The sequence below is a fragment of the Camelus ferus genome, chromosome 14 (assembly GCF_009834535.1).
Source record: "Camelus ferus isolate YT-003-E chromosome 14, BCGSAC_Cfer_1.0, whole genome shotgun sequence".
In the NCBI taxonomy this organism is placed as follows: Eukaryota; Metazoa; Chordata; class Mammalia; order Artiodactyla; family Camelidae; genus Camelus; species Camelus ferus.
The window spans coordinates 19,779,775-19,799,558 of record NC_045709.1 but is presented as its reverse complement, the minus strand read 5'-3'; the positions used below and the strand labels follow the sequence as shown (position 1 = coordinate 19,799,558).

At 40.0% G+C, this 19,784-nt stretch overlaps 1 protein-coding gene and 1 long non-coding RNA gene across 14 annotated transcripts in view; one reads left to right on the top strand and one right to left on the bottom strand.

Moving 5' to 3' along the window:
• The window catches only part of LOC106730731, a 19,057-nt gene extending 12,962 nt beyond the window's left edge, over window positions 1–6,095 (bottom strand). For 3 of the 13 annotated variants that reach the window (XR_004325769.1, XR_004325770.1, XR_004325772.1), the window contains exons 1-2: window positions 5,977–6,092; window positions 4,476–4,622 (exon numbers count right to left, since the gene is read on the bottom strand). This is a non-coding gene — a long non-coding RNA (uncharacterized LOC106730731). Of the gene's footprint in view, window positions 1–4,475; window positions 4,623–5,244; window positions 5,324–5,811; window positions 5,946–5,970 lie in introns of those variants that run through there. The other 10 variants (XR_004325765.1, XR_004325766.1, XR_004325771.1 and 7 more) reach the window with 9 other exon arrangements.
• Window positions 6,052–19,784, top strand: POMP (proteasome maturation protein). Its single transcript, XM_032496380.1, has 6 exons — window positions 6,052–6,189; window positions 7,881–7,978; window positions 9,669–9,729; window positions 11,508–11,609; window positions 12,963–13,056; window positions 17,260–19,784. Exons 1-6 carry the CDS (start codon window positions 6,187–6,189, stop codon window positions 17,325–17,327), a joined length of 426 nt encoding a protein of 141 aa, XP_032352271.1. The 5' UTR covers window positions 6,052–6,186; the 3' UTR covers window positions 17,328–19,784.

Here is a 19,784-nt window from a genome sequence, read left to right as displayed (position 1 = left end):
AGCAATGCCGTTTTCAGAGAATTCCGAGTAATTTAACATGACTAGAGTAAAGGATTTAAGAATGACGTTGGCAGCCAGATCACAAAAGGCCTGTCTGCCATCCCACAGAGTTGGAGTCAACCCTGGAGGGTGGGAGCCAGGAGCAAGTGGAGGGCTTTTGGGAGAAGAGCCACAGACTTGACTTTTAGGGGAAAAAACGTTTTTGGCAGCCGTATGGAAGACGGTCTGGAAGAAGGCAAGAAGCTGTTCCTGTGGCTCAGGCATCAGGTAATTGATTCTGTTAAGTGTGATGCCTGATTTCTCAGGAGATTTCACTGAGTTATTTGAGAAATAATACTTTCCTTTCTCACTGGTGTAAAGACACGTAGGTAGAATGATAAACAAACAAGGTCCTTTTCCCCCCTCTAAACTCCATTGTGTAAACTTAGCTGTACACTCTAATGTAATAAATAGAGTGAGGCTGAATAGCCTTTGGCGTTAATCCCAGACACTAAAACAGTGAGAAAACAACAAAACATGGAACATAATATCTATCCATAAATCCAATTGTATGGTTAGGACTATGGAGCATTTTAAGAGTTATGATTTCCCTGGCAAAGTATCAAAAAAAACGTACCTTCAAAAATCCCTCAGAACAGCCACTTGGCATCCAACCATGCTGACAGAATGAAAAATGTTGACTAAACAGCCTACGTGTAACTCACCATTCTTGAAGAAGGAGAGGAAGGGTGTTTTCTAAGGCTTCAGAATGACATATTTTATTAAGTAACAACACAGTCATGAAAAAAGCTAAGAGAAAACTTCCCAGCTCACTTAGGAAATGGAGTCACTCTATTTTCTCTCAAACGACAGGCAGATACATTCTGTCTGACAGAAGAACACCTGAGAGCCAGCGCGTGCACCGCAGTCACCTCCGCTCTCGGCTCCCGCCTTTCTGCCTTTTGATGGTTTCTAATTTTCTACAACGAGCATGCATTGCCTTCAGGAGGAAGAACAAAAAAGTCAAGTAACCCAATCATACATCAATCAGAGTGACTTGGGCTGCCTTTTTCAGCTTTTAGATTCTAAACCACCTTACTGATTCCAAGTAAGATTAAAGTAAATTGCTTTTGAGGTACCCTTTTGGTGTACTTTGAATACATGCAAATTTTCTCTACTTAAGTCTTTCATGGTCTTCAGTGAATACATTTTTGAATTTTCAAAAATACAAAAACTTCCCCTCTCAATTACCCACAGCAGTGGAGGGGAATACTGACACCAGAATGTGAAGACAGTATGTGGACAGACACCATCAGGCAGACATGTATGATGTATCAAGCTCTCTGAGGCACTGTACAGTGCTTTTGGCAGATATGCACTCTGAATTACATTTTTTAGTTAATATTAAAATGACTCTATGCTCCTACGTGCGGGCCAGCAAATGAAGGGTAACAGAAACAGGTCTAGAACTTAAAATTCATTGCATATAATCTACAAACTGTATGCTCCACTGGCAAAGGAATAAAGATTCTATGCTGAAAATATAAACGACTTCTTAAAAACACAGACCCGAAACAGGGCTATGAAAGCATGGAAAACGGAATGCTAAACCTCTGCTGTGTCTGATGCAATGAACATGTAAAACAGTAAAACAAAACACCTGGATTCAAGAGTCTAGTAAGTACTTACTCTCAAAACCCAGCTTTTCATAATCAGAGGACACTCTTTTAAAAGCAGCTCCAACTGAAATCATAGTCAGCAAAGTATTTCAGAAGAAATATGAAACACTCATCTCTCGGGGTTAAAGAAAAGGGTCTGTCAGATAAACCTGATGTAATGTATTCCTCCATCCCTTAACACTTACAAGGGACTTGCCAAGAAAGATGTGTGAACAGGATTTATCTTAAATTAAGCACACTGAGACTCTCCCAACACTACAAGAATTAAGATAGTTTAAAGAAGAGTTGGATGTACTATTTAAAATTTGCAGATTCTTTTCAGGCCCTCTGAAACACAGGAGCTTTCTTTTTAGTAGAGATTTGTACCACCCCCTCACATGAACTCCCCTGCCAAACCTTGTAGGGGAGCAATTTCTGAAACTCAGACAGTCTTATGACCGACTAAGTATTAGGTACCTTGAAGACAGTAAGTTTTACAAACTTTTTACACTGATTGAATTATTTCCCCTCTCATCTCTCTCAGACCAGGGAGCTCTCATGCTTCTGCCACCCTAAATTCTATGGAAAACCATCACTACTGACCCTGCCACTAGCCCCTCTCCAAATCCCCCCATTCTGATTTCAAAGCAAAAGAATCCATATGACTGAGAAGAACTGTCCTCAGAGACTGGGAGGAAAAAAAGACCAAGCAAGACTGGTCAGAATTTGTAGCCGGCGGGGGAGGGGAAGAGTGGGCACCTCACACCACACACACACACACACACACACAGACACACACACACACACACTCTGTGGCTCCTGATGTGACTGGATGACAGAGTTGTCGACTTCGTGGTGGAGTGCCAATTTTTGCTGAGTATAGTCCTGGGGGAAAGGGCATAACTGGAACGAGATAGAGATTTAGGGACTCGGCTGACAGGGCTGCGCTTTAGGCTTGGGCTCCAAGCCCAGGAGGGTGCTTCCGGAAACTTGTCCAAATATCTTGGATCGGCATATCTAGTCTGTCTTACCTACTAGGAACCCCAGCCATTCATTCCCCTCCCCTACTTTTCATTTAATAAACATTTTTTGGATGCTCTCTCTGTGCAGATGTAGATCCAATAATGTGTGAGACACTGGCCCTGACTGCAGGAGCCTGTGGGAGAGAAACAGAGGTGTGGAAGTAGGCCAGCACAGTGAGGGCTCAAGGCTGTGGTGCAGCGTGTACAGGCTGCATGGGGGCGTAAGGGAGAGAACCCTGACCTCTCTACCCCAGGTACTCCTCCGCTACCGTCACCTGCTCAGCCCCTGGCCCCCTGAACTCACCTGTCCGCTTTCACAAGCCCCTGCCGCTATGTCCCTGGACCATGCAACTAGACTTCCCAGTATTTTTCACTTTGCTACCAGTTCTTTCCACAACTTAGCTTAATGGAAACCTAGCTCTCTTGTAAATGATGCTGCTTTCCTCCAAAGCTTGTCCTGTGGTGTCTACTCCTTCTCACACTTTCCCTGACCCACTGCCTCTTGCTCCTGACAGCTACTGATCATTACCATTACCGCTCAACTCCCTCTTCTGCGAAAGTGCACGCGTCTGCTTTACTCCGCCCTTTCTCTACTTTTGGAGGGATGAGGATTCAACTGACGCCTTGGGAATTTTCCAACTCAGCATGCTTTCACATCTCCTAGTTAGCACCATCAGCTACTGCCTGGCTGTCCTCATTCACCTGCTCCTCACCCCTGTTTCAATACCAGCCTGCATTCTCCATGGGAGTTTTTTCTATGTTCAATAACATACAGTCAACATGGATTTGTGCCAGAGAGGCCTAAGGGTGAATTCAAGGAAGATAACGAAAAGTGAAGTAAAATGGGGCACCTGTTGTCATTCAACGCACATAACAAACCAGATTACTTTGTAAAATGTGGACGCAGTAGTACCTACCTCATAGAGTAACCGAGGATTAACTGAAACGACGCACGACGCACGTGAAGAACTAAGAACAGGACCTGACACACAGCAGATGACAACTAGCATTATTACTCTATCCTCCAAACTATGTAACATACCTAAAGCTTAAGCAAACATATCAAACCATTCTAGCATCAAATCTAATTCTTTAAACTACTTTAGTCTACTCAACACTGCTTTGTATTAGTTAATGCTGCAACAGAACTTTTAAAAAGGATATAAATATGGGTGTGTGCACTGCTCAAAATATGATTTTTCTCCTTGCGTTCCTTCACATTGGCCACCATAGGCCTATTTTCAAGACTTCGTGATTTTTTAAAAGCTACTTTAAAATCATTTTCTAGCCTCTCTTTCGACTTCCTTTCAACCTCTCAGCACTTCCTTCCCCTCTGCAGTCCAAGACAGCAGTTTGCTTCTCCATCTGCCTCTCGCCCGTTTCTTGTCTCCGTGGCAGCTCCCCTTCCTCGGCTGCCTCTTGTGTTCTACTACTTCTCAGGTTCATCCCTCCTTCTCACTGCTTCTAGAAGTCTCTCCAGTACACTGTGCTACCTTCATTCATCTCTTCACCTCTGCCTCAGCCTACTGCACCACTCTAAATGGCATTCTGGTTCCTCATTTCTCCCAATTTCATACATCCCTCGTGCTGCATCATTTTTTAAAATACCAATCATTTATATTATGCTGTACACCAGAAATTGACACATTGACTATACTTCAAAAAATTAAAAAAAAAAGTCTTTATGACAAGACCTCCATCATCTCCTGTTTCCTTCGAGAAAACATCTAAAAACCTCAGCATACAGTACATGGGCCCTTCATTTTAGCCCCAAGCAAGCCCTCCCATCTCATCTCACCTTGTTCCAACCACTTACCCAGAACTCCATCCACACAGAAATACTCTTCAAATGTACCCTTTTGCAAATTCCTGCCTTTCCACGTTTCCTCTTCCTCAAATGCCGTTCTTCCCTGTTCCCAGCCACCTCCTGATCCAGCTCTTTTCTCTATCAGGCACTGACCACCTGGCATTTTAAATATTTGTGTACATGTCTATTCCCCAGGAAAATGAAAGTATCAAGCACAGAGAAATGGCTTTTCTTCTCTTTAGCCCCAGAATCTAGTACTAAGCAAATGCTCAACAAGGATTTAATGACCAAACTGTGAGCACTCAACAAACATGAAAATGACTTTTTTTTTGAAGAGCTGCAGTTTTAAAATTTCCCCTTTGGCAGAACTGAGTGAAAGGAAAAATATGCAAATGAAACACTCAAGCTCAAATCTCAAGGTAAACACAGACATTCTGAAGAGTGAGAAGGAAACACTAAGGACAGCGGTGCAGGATACCGGCAGTCTGTATTATCCCAGGAGTTCAAGGTTGTGGGACCATGACAATGGATATGCAAGACACACACACCCTTATCACCTCCTCCTTAAAATCCTTCAATGGTTTTTTTTTTTTTTTTTTTTAAAGATAAAGCCTTATCTTTAACCTGGCACACAATAGGCCCCGGTAACAAGCTTGCTTCCACCTCCTAAACTTGATCTCACACTACATGCTACCTTACTCTGAGTATCAGCCTTCATCCCCACTTTATTTTTGCGTAAGCAAACCTGCCCACAATGTTTTTTCAAATAGTCTCCTACCTATTTCACTCATACCTGGGCTGTAAGCCCAAGGATTCCTGAAGTTATCTCCACCACACGGTGCAAGAGCATGAGTCCACTTTGCCACATTATATTTGGAAGGCAATACAGTATAGTGTTATGACTACAACAGATTATGCATCCTTGGGCATAATTACTTAAACTTGTATGTCTTGCTTTTAGCGCCTATAAAACTGAGGTAATGGTAGTACCCACTTCATTAGTTTATTGAAAGGATTAAATGAGACAGTTCACGTACAGCCCTTGGAATTGTTTTAAGAGCCGCAAAATGTCAGAATGTATACTTAGTTGTTAACCCCCCCACCCCCAAGTTCCTCTACTCCCGTAGCCCAGGAACCACAACAACCAGGTTCATTTCTGTTCATTCTTAGCCTCAGCACAAGGTCCTGAACATTGCAGGCTTTATCGAACGCTGACTTTAAAAAGTAGAAACAAACTGGCAAAAAAGCCTTGTGTTCCACTTTTGTCCTACTAGCTGGACGACTGCAGGCCAGTCACTCATCCCACCTAGGCCTCGTTTACCCTTACGAAAAATGCAATCTCGACCTCAAAGAGATTCTCAGTTAACTAGGCGATGCGTCTAGCAACGCGCACTGCCCATCTCCACACGCGGCGCTAGCGGTCGGGGATGAGGGCGGGGGCGGAGGGCCTCGTCTCCCCTCCCCCGCACGTCGCCTCCCGAGCCCGCCCGCCTCCCGCCCACACCCTTACTGCGCCCTTGGCCCCCGGTCCCTCGGGACTTCAGGCGTGGGAGCCTCGGCCCCGCGCGGCTCCCTCCCGGCGCCCCGCGCCCTCCTTCCTTCCTCGCCCGGACGGACGCACTTCCGGCGGACGTGGGGGGGGCAACCCCGGAAACGGAAGTGAGCGGCGGGGCCGGCTGACCGTAACGGGCTGAGAGGGTGTGCGCAGAGCGAGGTGAAGATGGTGAGTGAGACCCCGGGCGACCCGAGTTGCCGGGGGCTCGGGCCCATGGACGCAGGAGCAGGCCTCCGCCTCCCAGCCCGGCCCCCGGTGGTAGCGGCGGCGGCGGGAGGAGGAGGCGGGCCTCGGGCGCCATGATCTGTCGAGTCACGGAGATGGGGGGTTCGTGGCGGTCGCCCGGGCCCGGCTCCCGCGCTGGTCCTGCGAGCAGCGCTTCGGCTTCATCCTTTCCCGCCTCCTTTTCTCTTTCCCATCCCCACGTTCCCCAGCTGGTCCCCGTCCTAGCCCCGGACCCTTCCGGTAGTTGGCGCCGAGCCCCAAAGGGCAAATCCGAAAGTGTAACGCTCTGGGGTGCGGCGCCGCCGACTACCCCTCCCCTGTGGAGAGAACCTTTGGGAGTCGAGTCCTCAAACTCCTTACCCATCCCTGACCCTCGGATACTCTTGATAACAAACCCACAACTATAGGTCGCATTTCTGTCACTCGGTTTACTCTGCGAGTATCTTTGGGAGCTTGTAGTATGTCAGATGTTGGAGGGGGAAAAATTAGTTGCTGCTTCCCACTTTTAAGTATTGTTGGATCTCCCCCCCCCCTCTCTATTTTTTTTTTCCGGGGCGGGTAATTAGGTTTACTTACTTATTTTCGGAGGAAGTACTGGGGATTGAACCCAGGACCTCATGCATCCCAGGCTTGCACTCTACAACTTAAGCTATACCCTCCCCCTTCTTTCTCTCTTTTTAACTTAAAAGTTACGGTATTTGGGAGAGATTGCTGAATTGTCATTGCCCATGACTGTGATGCCAGTGCTGCGGCTAGGCCATCCAAATTAGAAAGCTTTTGTTGGTAAATATGGCTGATCATAGTAAAGAGATTTTATAAACACTCGAAGCATAACTAGTGTTCATTAACTTTTCATAGTTTTGTTTTCCTCTGATACTGTGTTAGAAACATCAGGTACTAATCGTGATGTTTTACAGAAGGTAATTGGGAAAGTGATAATTGTAGAACCCAGAGATCAGAATTCCCCTTTTCTTTGTGCCCAGAAGAAACCTTTCTTCTGTCACTTTACAATAAAGCAGTCGGGGAGGAGAAAGTTCATGTAGTAAAGTAGCAGAAGATCAATTTGGAAAGGTAGAGTCATACAACTCTAGGCCTGGAAGGGGCCAGAGAGGTTCTGTGCCTCATCACAGGCACATATTGTTAGTCACAGCCCACACTAGATTCCAGATTCTTTTCCTAATTAACCATGACTTCTGTGTTGGGGGATTGAAACCTGTTGTGCAGGTTCTTGTGTTCCAGGCTTAGGACCTTGGACATTTTCTTCAGACAAGACATTGATAAATCAGTGAAAGGTTTTTTTAAAAACAGCTTTGGTGGGAGAGATCACATACCATGCAAACCTTGCTATGCAGAATTGAAAACTGGAAGAGGAATGCTTTTCAATCTGACAGCACTCGGAGATCAACTCAGTAATCCTTCCTACCCGCAAATTTGATATTATTCGCTGAACCGTGTGTATCCCTCTACTGTAATGCTAAGGCTTGTGGTAATTATCTAGACTGTGGGCCCCTTGAGGGCAAAGACCTTATCTTTTCTCTCTAGTGCTTAAACAATGTTTTATACATAGTCTAGTTCAGTGTGATTTTTAAAAAAAATTTTTTTGTATTTAATAGTGTTTTTTATTTGTGTTGTAGAATGCCAGAGGGCTTGGATCTCAGCTAAAGGACAGTGTTCCAGTTACTGAACTTTCAGCAAGTGGACCTTTTGAAAGTCATGATCTTCTTCGAAAAGGGTATATGGGGGAATTGTGACTTTGATTTTGTTATAATAAAATGTGAATTATTTTTCACAATATTCTTTAACTATTTTGATAGGCCGTAAATATATATTTACTTTAGGGGATAGCAGGTAATATACTTTAGACTGGGGAAGGAGGGGAGTGGAAGCTTGGATGTTTTCTATAGCGTAAGAAGCATTTTATGAGAGTAGTAGGTTCCCAGGGTAGGGCATCCTTTCAGGAGATGTTACCCAGTAGCATGATTTGGTAGGATTCTTCTTTTTGTTGCTAATAGCTTGGAGAGCCATTTGTCTCTTTATCTCATTAACTGTTGGAGTGATTCGCATTTCTTTGGGAGAGATTAGAATATAGCAGTAAAGAGCATAGACTCGGGACTCAGGCTGCCTGGGTTTTGGTCCTGGCCCTGCCATTTACTAGATGTATGCCTTTGGGCAGTTTATTCAGTTGTTCTATTCCTCCGTATCCTCACCTGTGAAATAATGCTGGTAATAGCATATATCTTATTTTGAAGAATAAATGAGTTAATACATGAAAAATACTTAGTACCTGACCTTAGTAAGCACTAAGTATTAGATGCTGTTATTTTTCTTTTCTGGTTTGAGCACTTTGGTTATACCCTTTCCCTCGATTTCCTTTATGTTTCGATCTGTTTAGTCTCAATTTCTAGTATTGATTCTTTTTCTTGGCAGATTATTTTTCTGCTTAATCAAATGAGGTTCATGCTTCCTCTCCCATGTATATACTGTGTTTTGAATTTTTGAGTTTTATATCTAATTTTAAGGTGTTTAGTCTTACTATAATGGAATGTCATTCTAAGACTGGTTTCTGGTAGTAGACATAACACCTCATTATTGTCTTTTCATTTTGTAGTGAAAGATGGCAGTATATTGCCTTCGGAATTGGAGATGTAATTTGATTTATAGTATAATCAAATTCATAAGCTGACCAATAACCAGGTCCTGATGATTTGGTTTTTGTTTTTGTTTTTCACGTGAAATGCTCCTCCTTCTCAGACTCTAGGCCTGCCATTAGCAGAACCATTTTCAAATTCCACTTCAAGGATGATGTTCTGTACAAAGACAGTATTCAATAAATACTGTTGTTGTAGGATTGCTAAGGTTTTTGTCAGCTCTCAAATCCTGGTGTTGACAATATGATAGTCATTAGGTGTGTGTCATTTAATGTAGTACATTGTACATAGTTGGTGTTTGGGAAATGCCAGATTATTCAACATGTGTTCATCAAAAATATATTAACTGTCACATATGCATTAGCTCTGAACAGGAGAGGCTTAGATATTTTACATAATACAAGAATCATGTCATCAGAGTAATAGTAATAAACATACTTTATTAAATTTCTTCTAGATATAGGTCATCATTTGGCACCATGTTTTGGAGGCTTCTCAGTGAATTGAAGTCTTGCCCAAACAGTACCTATAAAAGATGCATTTAAAACAATTACACAGTAAATCTGACTTTTTCCTTTTTTTTGGGTGTATATGAATTTTAATATATGTATCAATTCCCTTAACCCTACCACAATCAGGACATACAACGGTTTCATCATTCCCCCAAAAACCTCCCTCATGTCATTTCATTATGTTACAACATGGATAGATGTCGTTTTGAACTTCAGGCATTGAGTGATATATAATCAGTCTCTCTCAAATGTTTATTTCCAGTTTTTCCTGTGTGAAAAATGAACTTCTGCCCAGTCATCCTCTTGAATTATCGGAAAAAAATGTAAGTATGTTACCTGTGTCTTTATTTTTATTCTCTATGAGAAAAATACCGTTGGTAATTTTTTTTAAGACAATCCTGGTGTTGAGCGTTTGACCATGAAGAACAGCAGGCCTTGTTGTCAGTATCCTTCCAGCATAGCTTTGCGTTACTGTTACACCGCTTCACTAAAGCGCCCTTTCTACACATTCTTCTTTGCCTTTTCTATGGACATTTCTAGAGGTTAGTGCACCTCTCCATTCCTCTCAATATTTTCTCATTTGATGATCCTGTTTTCTGCTATATTTTTCCCCAGACATTTTTGTTATTGTTCTCCAAGCCCATGTCTCTAACCTTCATCTCTTTTTCAAGCACTGCATCTCCAAATTACTGCTAGGCACAGTAGGTACACAGTGAATGTGATGTAATCCCCATCCTGAAGGGGCTGAAAATTTAATGGGAGGACAAGCAGTGGACAGGGGCTTCATAAAGTGTTGTAGGGGACCAAGGATGGAGCAACCACCTGTGCTTAGGGCTTGTGGAAGGCTTTCTAGAAAGGGGACATTTGAACAGTTTTAGACCAGTATTAACCAGATAAATAGGTGGGGAAGGTCATTCCCAAAAAAGGTATAGCCTGTACAAATGTCCTAAAGACAACCAAAAGGGTTTTAAATACATGTTCAGAGCAGAAGAAACAGGTTATCTTACTACTCGGGGATGACGGTGCAGTGTTCCCCAGTTAACAGAACGCTGACCTGCTCCTTTTTGTTTGTTTCCTCCCTCTTTAGCAAGGGGAAAGATCTTTCTATAAGAAAGAGTGGAACAAATAATATAAAGATGAAACTGAAATGCAAATTAGATGAGACAGTGAAAGGGTCCCTGGCTGCCTCAGGTGCGTTCTGATTTCAGGCTCAGAAGTTGACTCAGGAGGGTTGTTTTTCAAAGATCTGAGATTAACCATAGAAAGCATAGAAATCAGGTTTGTGGGGGGAAAAAAGCTGGTAAAGTTAGCTCATTTTGATGAATAAGTGAACTGTATCACAGATGACACAACAGACCAAAAACCTAGGCCCAAACTTCAAGAAAAACCATTAAATTAAAGAGGTAAATGTGAAGTTCTGTGTTTGGGTTCACAAGAAAAATTATGCACATTTAGATGGGCTAAACCTGACTTGTTTTTTAGAAGGAAGATCAGGGCTCGGTTAAAGTATGATACTGGAAAAAAACTGCTTATTAGTACCCAACACAAATTGGACAGAATTTTCAGTTTGTGGTCCCCCCCGCCCCGACTCAATTACTCAGAACAGTGGAGTTAAAACATTGTAGTTTAATCAACAGCATGGTATAATGGGTCTGATTATTTCTTTTATGAAATCCTTTGAAGTAGATTCTTTCACACTTAGAATTTCTTAATAATTTTTGTCACTGTAAGTATTCCTGGATCTCAGATTATACCTTTTCTTTGCTCTGCCAGTTTGGGAGTAATTCTAATCAAAAGCACTGAAATACAGTTACGCTTTGTAAATATACTTTTTTGCAGTATCTAAAACATTCCTTAATTTATTAGTTTTGTAGATCTAAATTTTAGGTAATTTTACATTAATGGAATATACCTGCATGCTAGATAAAATATAGTCATACATATTCTAAAATGTATTGAAGAAATTAGTAAAAACCTTTGTTTTTATTGCAGTGATAGATATTGAAACCCTTCCTCTAAGTGTTGTGTTAACATGAGTATCACTGCTGTGGCAGCAGAGTGTTGAATGTCACATTTAAAATTGCATTGTCGTCTTTTGTAGTTCCAGCTCAACCAAGATAAAATGAACTTTTCCACACTGAGAAACATCCAGGGTCTATTTGCTCCACTAAAGTTACAAATGGAATTCAAGGCAGTGCAGCAGGTGAGTTCGTGGGTGATCCCGCATGTGTGTTGATCTCAGTTGGAAGGAGCTTCTATTTTAGTAACAGCTGTACGAACCTTACTTTTTCTTCTTCCCTACAACCTGTCCTATGTTCCCCCTTTTTGGATATGAGCTCAATTCCAACTTCATAGAGAAAAGAAGCTTTGAAACAGAAAACTTCTTCAAATTATAGGTTCTGTCTGAAAACTCACCTGTATACACTTTCATGTTTTTTCCCTTTTGGGGGGTAACATTGAATTCGAGATGCCCCTAGGAATATCCAAGTGGAAGTGTCTAATAGGCAGGCTGTATACCACTGCATATACCTGTTGCTCAGGAATAAGATCTTCAGAAATGTCCTCCTGAGTGTGGAAGAACTGTCCCCCAGTCTGTGCTCTAGATTCTGTCACATCTTACTGCGTTGGTTCCAGTTACTGCTGGACAACTAACAAAGAACAGAAAAACTGAAAATTTGGTTTGACTACATTAATGTTTGTTGAGTGCCAACGAGTGTGTATCCATACCTTATACCGCACTACGCTATGGGTTCAAGAGCAAGATGGTATTATCCTGTTAAACGGATGAGGAACCTGAGCATGAGACAGGTCAGGTAATTTAGGTAAAGCCAGTGGACTGGTAAGTAGGAAGAGCAGAATTTGAATACTCATCTCTCTGACTGTACAGCCCATGCTCTCTCCACTATACTTAGGTATTCGTTTGCAGTATATGTATTTAATTATTGAAAAAAGTAGATAATACTGGTTCGGAATGGTGCTGCATTTTTTAAAGGTCCACAGGTGACTTTGATCTTCGTTTCTGTTACTAGTACTGTTTTAAGGGTAATTTAAGTTTGCACTATGAGCGATATAAAACAACATAAAAGAACAGTCAGTTTACTGAGTAGAATAATGCTCTCACTGAGTTGGAATTTCTTCAGGAATTTGATCATCTCGCATTTATTAGGAATAAATGGTATTAGGTTCTAGGATTTTGCATTTTATCATATGGTTTGTGCTCTGGTTTTCTTGGACAGAAGCAAAGCCCTCAAATGTGTGCAAACCTCATGGGATTATTAAATGTTGGTAAAAGCTTAAAATTTCAGTGTCTTTATATATTTTGAGTAAAGTTTTGAATTTTTACATATTTGGTTTGGTCTAAAATACGAACTTGTGTTTTTTTTCCCTTACTGGTTAAAGTAATATTTTACTTAGTTTTGTGAACTTCACAAATAAAGAATGAAGAATGTGAAATTTGATCGTGTAGTTCATAATTGTGCCTTCATGGTTGTGGTCAATATGATCTGGTTTCCCCCTTGGTTTTTTCTAATTTTGCCCTTTTACACTTTTCCTGAAGGTTCAGCGTCTTCCATTTCTTCCAAGCTCAAACCTTTCACTGGATATTTTGAGGGGTAATGATGAGACTATTGGATTTGAAGATATTCTTAATGGTAAGTGTCATTCCGCACCTTTTTATAGAGTCCCAATAAGGTACAAAGCAATGTCAACAAACAAAACCTATAGCATCTTTGTCCCTTTGGAGCTTTTAGCTGATTGGATCCACTTGTGTTTATTCACTGACAAGATAAAATTTAATGGTGATAACTGTTCTCTGACTGGTTTTAAAAATGAAAATTATTTATGGAGTTCTGAGATTATAGGCATTTCAGTTTGCTAATGACAGTCATTTGTTTCATGTCCTGTTGATAAAGTCTGATGGATGAGTCCAATACAGTATTTTTAGGATGGCTTAAACAAGGTTGGTGTTTTAGTATTCAGAACATTTGTGGGATATGGCTGGTTTTAAAAACAATTAAAAAAAAAAGATAAGAGTTGTGTTTAAGCAGTAGTCTCCCTTTGCCACCCCCCCCAATAATTGTGCTTCTGTAGATGATGAATAGTGAAGAATCTATTATTAACAAGATTTTCTGAAGGATTGCATTATATATGAAAGTAAGAGCAATACATATATTATCCTCTATTTTTCTGGTTCTGAGGAAGATAAATTATAATTCTGTCCAGTATTGCCTCTGTCTTATACCCTTGCAATTCAGGAGAAATAGAAAAACCCAACAGGATTAAATTATATTAGTTTTGCTTGGCTACTAGTGTGCAGGAAGGAAATGCTGTGGACACAACAGCCGTCTGGTGAGCCTTCTCTTTGGGAATCTTCCCCGAGGGAACTTTTTAAATACAGGAAAACCAGGAATTCCTAAGCTTTTTCATTGAACTTAGACCTTATTTAAAATTAGTAAAATGATAGTTCAGGTCTATAATTATCTTTTAGTTAGTTATAAAAATGCATTTGTTTAAAAATGAACATCTGTAAAGCTGTGTAAAAGGGAGAGGCACTTACTGAGCACTCACTCCAATATTATGTGTCCCGCACTGGGCTAGGCTTTGAATATATGATGGTGGAAAAAACAAACATCTGTGCTTTCTAATGGGGGAGGTAAGCTGTTATAGATAAAACACAAACATAGTTAAAATTTGTGATTAAATTCTCAGAATAAAAAGAACAGTTGTATTCTTTTGGGTAGAATTCATTTTGGGTTGTTGGGTAGGAGAGGCAGGCACCTCTGGGAATATGACATATAACTTGATTCCTGGAAGACATATGAAATAGTTGAGTTAAAAGTAGAAGAAAGAATATTTAAGGCAAAAGAAGCAGTATTTTCAGGGTCTCTAACTTGAGATCAGCTCAAGAGCTCTGAAGAGTTTAAGATCTCATCCTACTTACAAACTAACAAGTTAGGCTGCCGTGGTTTCCTAGGTGCTGGCAGAGACAGACTCCTAGAGACAAAGGGCAGTGTATTACTCACAGCAGTAGCAGAAGCCAGAGCATCAGCTTTTCTGTTGGGTTTCTGAGCCCCAGTTCCCACAGGGGAGCAAGAGAGGGTTAGATGAAACCTGCAGATGGAGTATATTTTGTTACAGTAAGGGGAACCTCAAGTTCAAGATGCCTGAATCTTTTATAATAGGCAGTCAGCCTGCCTGTTCTGTGCTCCAAGGGAAACACCATCTTTCTTTAGAAACAGACTTGGAAAGACAGTTTAGAACAAAGGCAGACAGTGCGCCTGCTTCTCAGGCTTGCTGAAGAGAGAGAGAGAGACGCCTAGAGAATTATCTCCCAACACATATAAGAGCATAGTACGAGGGCCCATCGAGCTGGAGTGTTCTGAGGGAAGTGAAAAGTAGAATAAGGTGAGGTTGAAAAGCTGGGCAGTACAGGAGCCAGAGCCTTGCAGACCACAGAAAGTTTATTCAGAGTGCAGCAGAAAGCCATTGAATAGTTTTAAGCAGTGACATGACGTGATGTAATTTCATGTTTAAAAAAATTCCTAGTATCTTGTGGTGTTTTTTTGTATTCATTAATTGCATGTCTCTAAGGTAGTGATGTACTGGAAAGATCCCCTGACTGAGTAGGTGATTTTTATCAGGATCAGACCACTGCGATGCCCTTTGGGACATTTCCCCCGTGTGGGAACTGTAACTGCATAATTTATGGACAGTTTAGGGCTTTACCTTAGGGCCTTGCCTTAGCTGTTCCTTCTGCTTAGAATACTCCCCCCCCCCCCCATTTTTCAGATCTCAGTTTAAATGTCATTCGTTCAGAGAGGCTTTCCTTGACTACTTAATATAAAGTGGTCCTGGTCACCCTGTCACGTCACTAATTCTTTGCATAGCACCTGTCTGGTATTTTTCTTGTTTCTTCTTTGTTTTCCCCAACTTAAATATAAATCTCATGAGACTGGGGACTTCTTGTTAACCCTTGTGTCCCCAGTGCCTCATACGGTGTTTGATCCACGGCAAGTGTTGAGAGCTCTTGCTCACCACATTCTCCTCATCACCTTTGACCCAGAAGGGGTTTTAAAGTCTATAATGAGGGAGTCGTGTATTAATCTAACACTGTATGAAGACTATTAAACTGTGATGAGTATCTGTATATTTCTCCAATCTGCAATTTTTAAAGTTTTGGAGATGATGAGGTTTTTGCTTGCTTGCTCATCAGCCAAGCCAGTTTGGCCAAGAAAAATCCTCACATTATTTTATAAGGAAGGGAAGGGAATGTGAGGAGGGCAGTAGGAAAGTCAAAACTAGACTTTTTCTTAGTGCTGAGAATGGTCTTCCGTTTACTCAGTTCTCTCACTTTAAGATGTGGAAGCTGAGACTCACCAGGAGGCCGTGTCCTGCCTGGAAGCCTCACAGGAGGAGGCGCCAGAACCACGGGCCAGGCCCTTGCCTGCGTGCTGTGCTGTCTTCTGGTGCAAGTGACTTATTCAATAAGCACATATTTTATTAAAGTCAGAAGCTTAAAAAAGTAGAGTTTAAAGGAAAATTATAATTATATAAATGAGGATATTCTTTGTTTAAAAATTGAAAACATTGTAGCTGAAACTAAAGTCCTCTCCATGATTGCACAAACCCACTTGTCTCCCTCTTCCCTGGTTGGCTGCTGCTTTTTGTGTATATGCTTCCAGACTTTTCTCTCTGTGGCTTCACACAAATATATATAGTCAGAAAATATTTGGCATTGCTTAGTGTTTATGTTTTGAGCACAGTTGGTATGGCAACTCTGTGTATCCTACAGCATGTATGCTGCGTCGATACATTACTGATGAATGCGTACGTTTTTCTCTCTCAGTAACATGAAACAGTGCTGCAGCAAACATTTTTGTTCTTTGTACTCGTGTGCAGACATACTTTTTTCTTAATTTAGGTTTTGAATGCCTATTGTATACTTAGCAGTTTACTCTATTAATAACTATAGCAGTGTCATTTGTTGCTAAGGCTACTTTGTTGTGTGACAAGTGTCGAGAGTAGAGAGATTGCTGAACTGATGGGAGGCAATAATCCTTAGTCTCTTAGGAAATCCAGTGAAGAAACATCCAAATTGATCTGTTACTCTTGGTAATCATTATTTTAATTTTTACAAAGTGATTTTACAGTTTAATTCATTGAGTATTCTGTTTCTCGTCCTATGTTGAGGGGTAGAGGGCGAAAAAGAAAAAAGGCTATTTGTCTGTAGGAAGCTTACTGTTGGTATTCATTTTAAAAACTCTTAGGTGCATTATCACAGGTAAAGTAAGACTTTTGTTTGACGCATCAGTGCAAACAAGAGAATGAAGATTATTTAAGGTTTCCTTGCTCTAGAATTCTGGTTTGTGTATATGTGTTGGTAACAGAGCACAGAATGATAGATGTAAAATGTGTTTTTTTTTTTGCAAGTTAGATTAAGAGATTGTTTAATCTCTTAATTAGTGATTGTTAGAGTCATCTGGGAAGCCACTGGAAAACTTAAGGACTTTGAAAAGGAGAACTTTTTCAATCTGTATATTCTTTTTAAATTGACTGAATTGAGGTATAATTGACATACACTAGAATGCACCCATTTTCAGTGTCTAGTTCTGTGAATTTTAGTAAATGTGCAGCTGTGTAACTAGCCCTCCCAATCAAGATGTAAATGCTTTCATCATCCCCAAAAGTTTCCTTGGTCTCTTTGCTGTTAGTTCCCCACCCTTGGCCCCAGGCAACCTCTGGTCTGTTTTCTGTCCCTTTAGATTAGTTTTGCCTGTTCTAAATTTTCATATGAGTAGAATCATTGAGTTTATCTTTTTGAAATCTTTAATATGTTTGTTTTTGTTTGTTTTCAGACCCGTCACAAAGTGAACTAATGGGAGAACCACACTTGATGGTTGAATATAAGCTCGGTTTACTGTAACGCAGTGTGCTGTTCATGGAAATAGAGGGGCTGCTTCTTGTTTATATAGTTGTCTTTTTACTCTAATTTGATGTGCACAACATTAAAAGTACTGACACCTGAGAATTTTTGCCTAAATAGTATCTGTGATCATTTGAAATTATTTGAGTCTTTGGTTTAAGGCCATGTGGTAATTGAAAGCACTAAAGGGAGGAGATTTTAAGACTCCTCATTTATATTAAAACAGTAGCCTTCTACATCTTTAAAAAAATGTTGCTAGTTAATATTATAAAACCATCCACGGGTTCCAATTCAGTCTGTTTCCTAGTTATTCCATTTGAATAACTATCAATATTTGAGTCTGCAGCTTCATAGTAGCATTTTTCAGAATAAACTTTTGTAGTTGATTTTGGTGGCAACACTTCAAAGTAAGTACAAAATAAAAGTATTATATTTTACCTTGTTTCAGTATATAGTCCATTAATACTCATAGGGATAATATTTGCTGTACTGATGCTACTTTATAATTATAACTATATTCTTTGATTCTTTCATGTTGAAAAGTGTAAATTCAGAGGTTTTGATTTTGGTCTTTAAATTGAAAAATAAAAGAACAAACAGATATTGATTAAACTGTAGTACTGCTTAGGTTTATATATCACGAGATGCTTAAGTTAAAAAAAAAATAGAACATTCATGTACACACATATCCATGAGCAAACTCCATAATAACTTATTTAAAAATAAATCTTCACCATGGCTGTTCTTACTTAATAAGGTATTTATTATGAACCTAGTATACAAAAATTAAAGATTACCAATTTCTCAGGAACGTTTTGATTGTATAAGTCATTGATTTACACTTGAAGGCAGTATTGCCCCTCCCTCCGTGGGTATGGGAACATTTGACAATGTCTAGGGAGGTTTTTGATTGTCACAATTTTGTAGGGGAGGGTTTCCAACTGGCATCTAGTGCGTGGAGGCAGGGATGTGCTAAATTCTACAATAAAAATTGCTCCTGATTGTTGGAATTAAGTTTAAAACCATCTTTGTCAACACAGTATTTGCCAACTTATTTTACACTTAAATTATGATACAGTGTAGACATAATGAAGGTTCACTAATCGATTGTTTCTAAATTTGTTCTCTTTCAGCTAATTAGCAAAGTTGAAGGTTTTTCCTGTACCATAGTTTTAGGAATAATAGATACTCTTCCTGACCAGTAGAGGATACTGTTAATTTAATGAGCATAGTTTAAGTGGAAAAGCTGATGCTTTAAACACAGAAATTGGTAATCATGGTTAGTGCTTATTTTCTGAAGGTCTTTTTGCTTTCCCCCCTCTCCTTTTCCTCTTTACCTTCTTTGGTAAAAAAGAAGGTAAAGAAGCATATTTATATGCTTATGCTTCTCATATTTATAAAGAAGCATATTTATACTTATGCTTCTCATCCCTGGATGCATGTAAAATCACCTGGAAATCTTGTGAAAAAATTGTGGCAGGGTCTGAATCTCAGAAATCCTGGTAGGACTACTCTGAGGTGGATCCCAAGAAGTCTATTTGGAAAAACTCTCCAGGGTTTAGAACCTTTGGTTTATATGCTTGCTTTCCTTTGTCGCTTGCTTTTGCTTTTATATTAGTGACATTCATTAGCATCAATTAATTCTTCTGATGTAGATGTACCTTGGTGCTGAAAAATTTGCTACTGTTTCTTCCTCTGCAATCCACAGTGTTTGCCTGGAGTTGGGTAATTCAGGTTCCCTCATAAGGCTCAGTTGTAGGTTCATCTTGAGTTACTTTGCCTAGGTGCTAGACTCTTCAATTAGGCATTTTTATTGCAGTGATGCTGTGATTTAATTTCAATTTTAATTTTTTTTAGGAATTAGTATTTTCCTTGTCTGTTTTGTTTGTGAAATACTAATCTTTGAGTTAAAGAGGTGTTTCACAGGTTGGTGCTTGTTTAAAGTTAATATTAACATTAAAATGATAAAATTCAAATAGAAAAGATACAAAATACCTAATGAGAGCACAACCTAGTTCTGTGTTAAGCGTTTTAGTATATATATAAGAATAAGGGAATTTGTGAGTTTTATTGTCTGGAAGTGTTGAGCGGGTTGGCAAACAATTGAGCACTATTTGGCACATCATGGGATGGTTCTTTCACTAAACACACCTCTTCACTTCTACCCTCTGTACTAAATATAAATGATAGACTTACTGGTTTTTATTAATTTTTCTTTTTGCAGTGGATTTTATCCCTCTTTCAAGAGTACACAAAATATAGCCCAGTGCTTTCCTGCATTTTGTTATTGCTTTGAATACAGACATTTCAAGAATGTGAAAGATGATCTAAATAAGTAGATTATTTTGAAAAGCTGAAAGGCTATGTAGTGTATTATCTTCCACTGGAATCTCCAATTGGATGAATCTAAGTTTATCTAAATTTTGACTTACTGTTTCAATAAAGCAAAACCAAAAA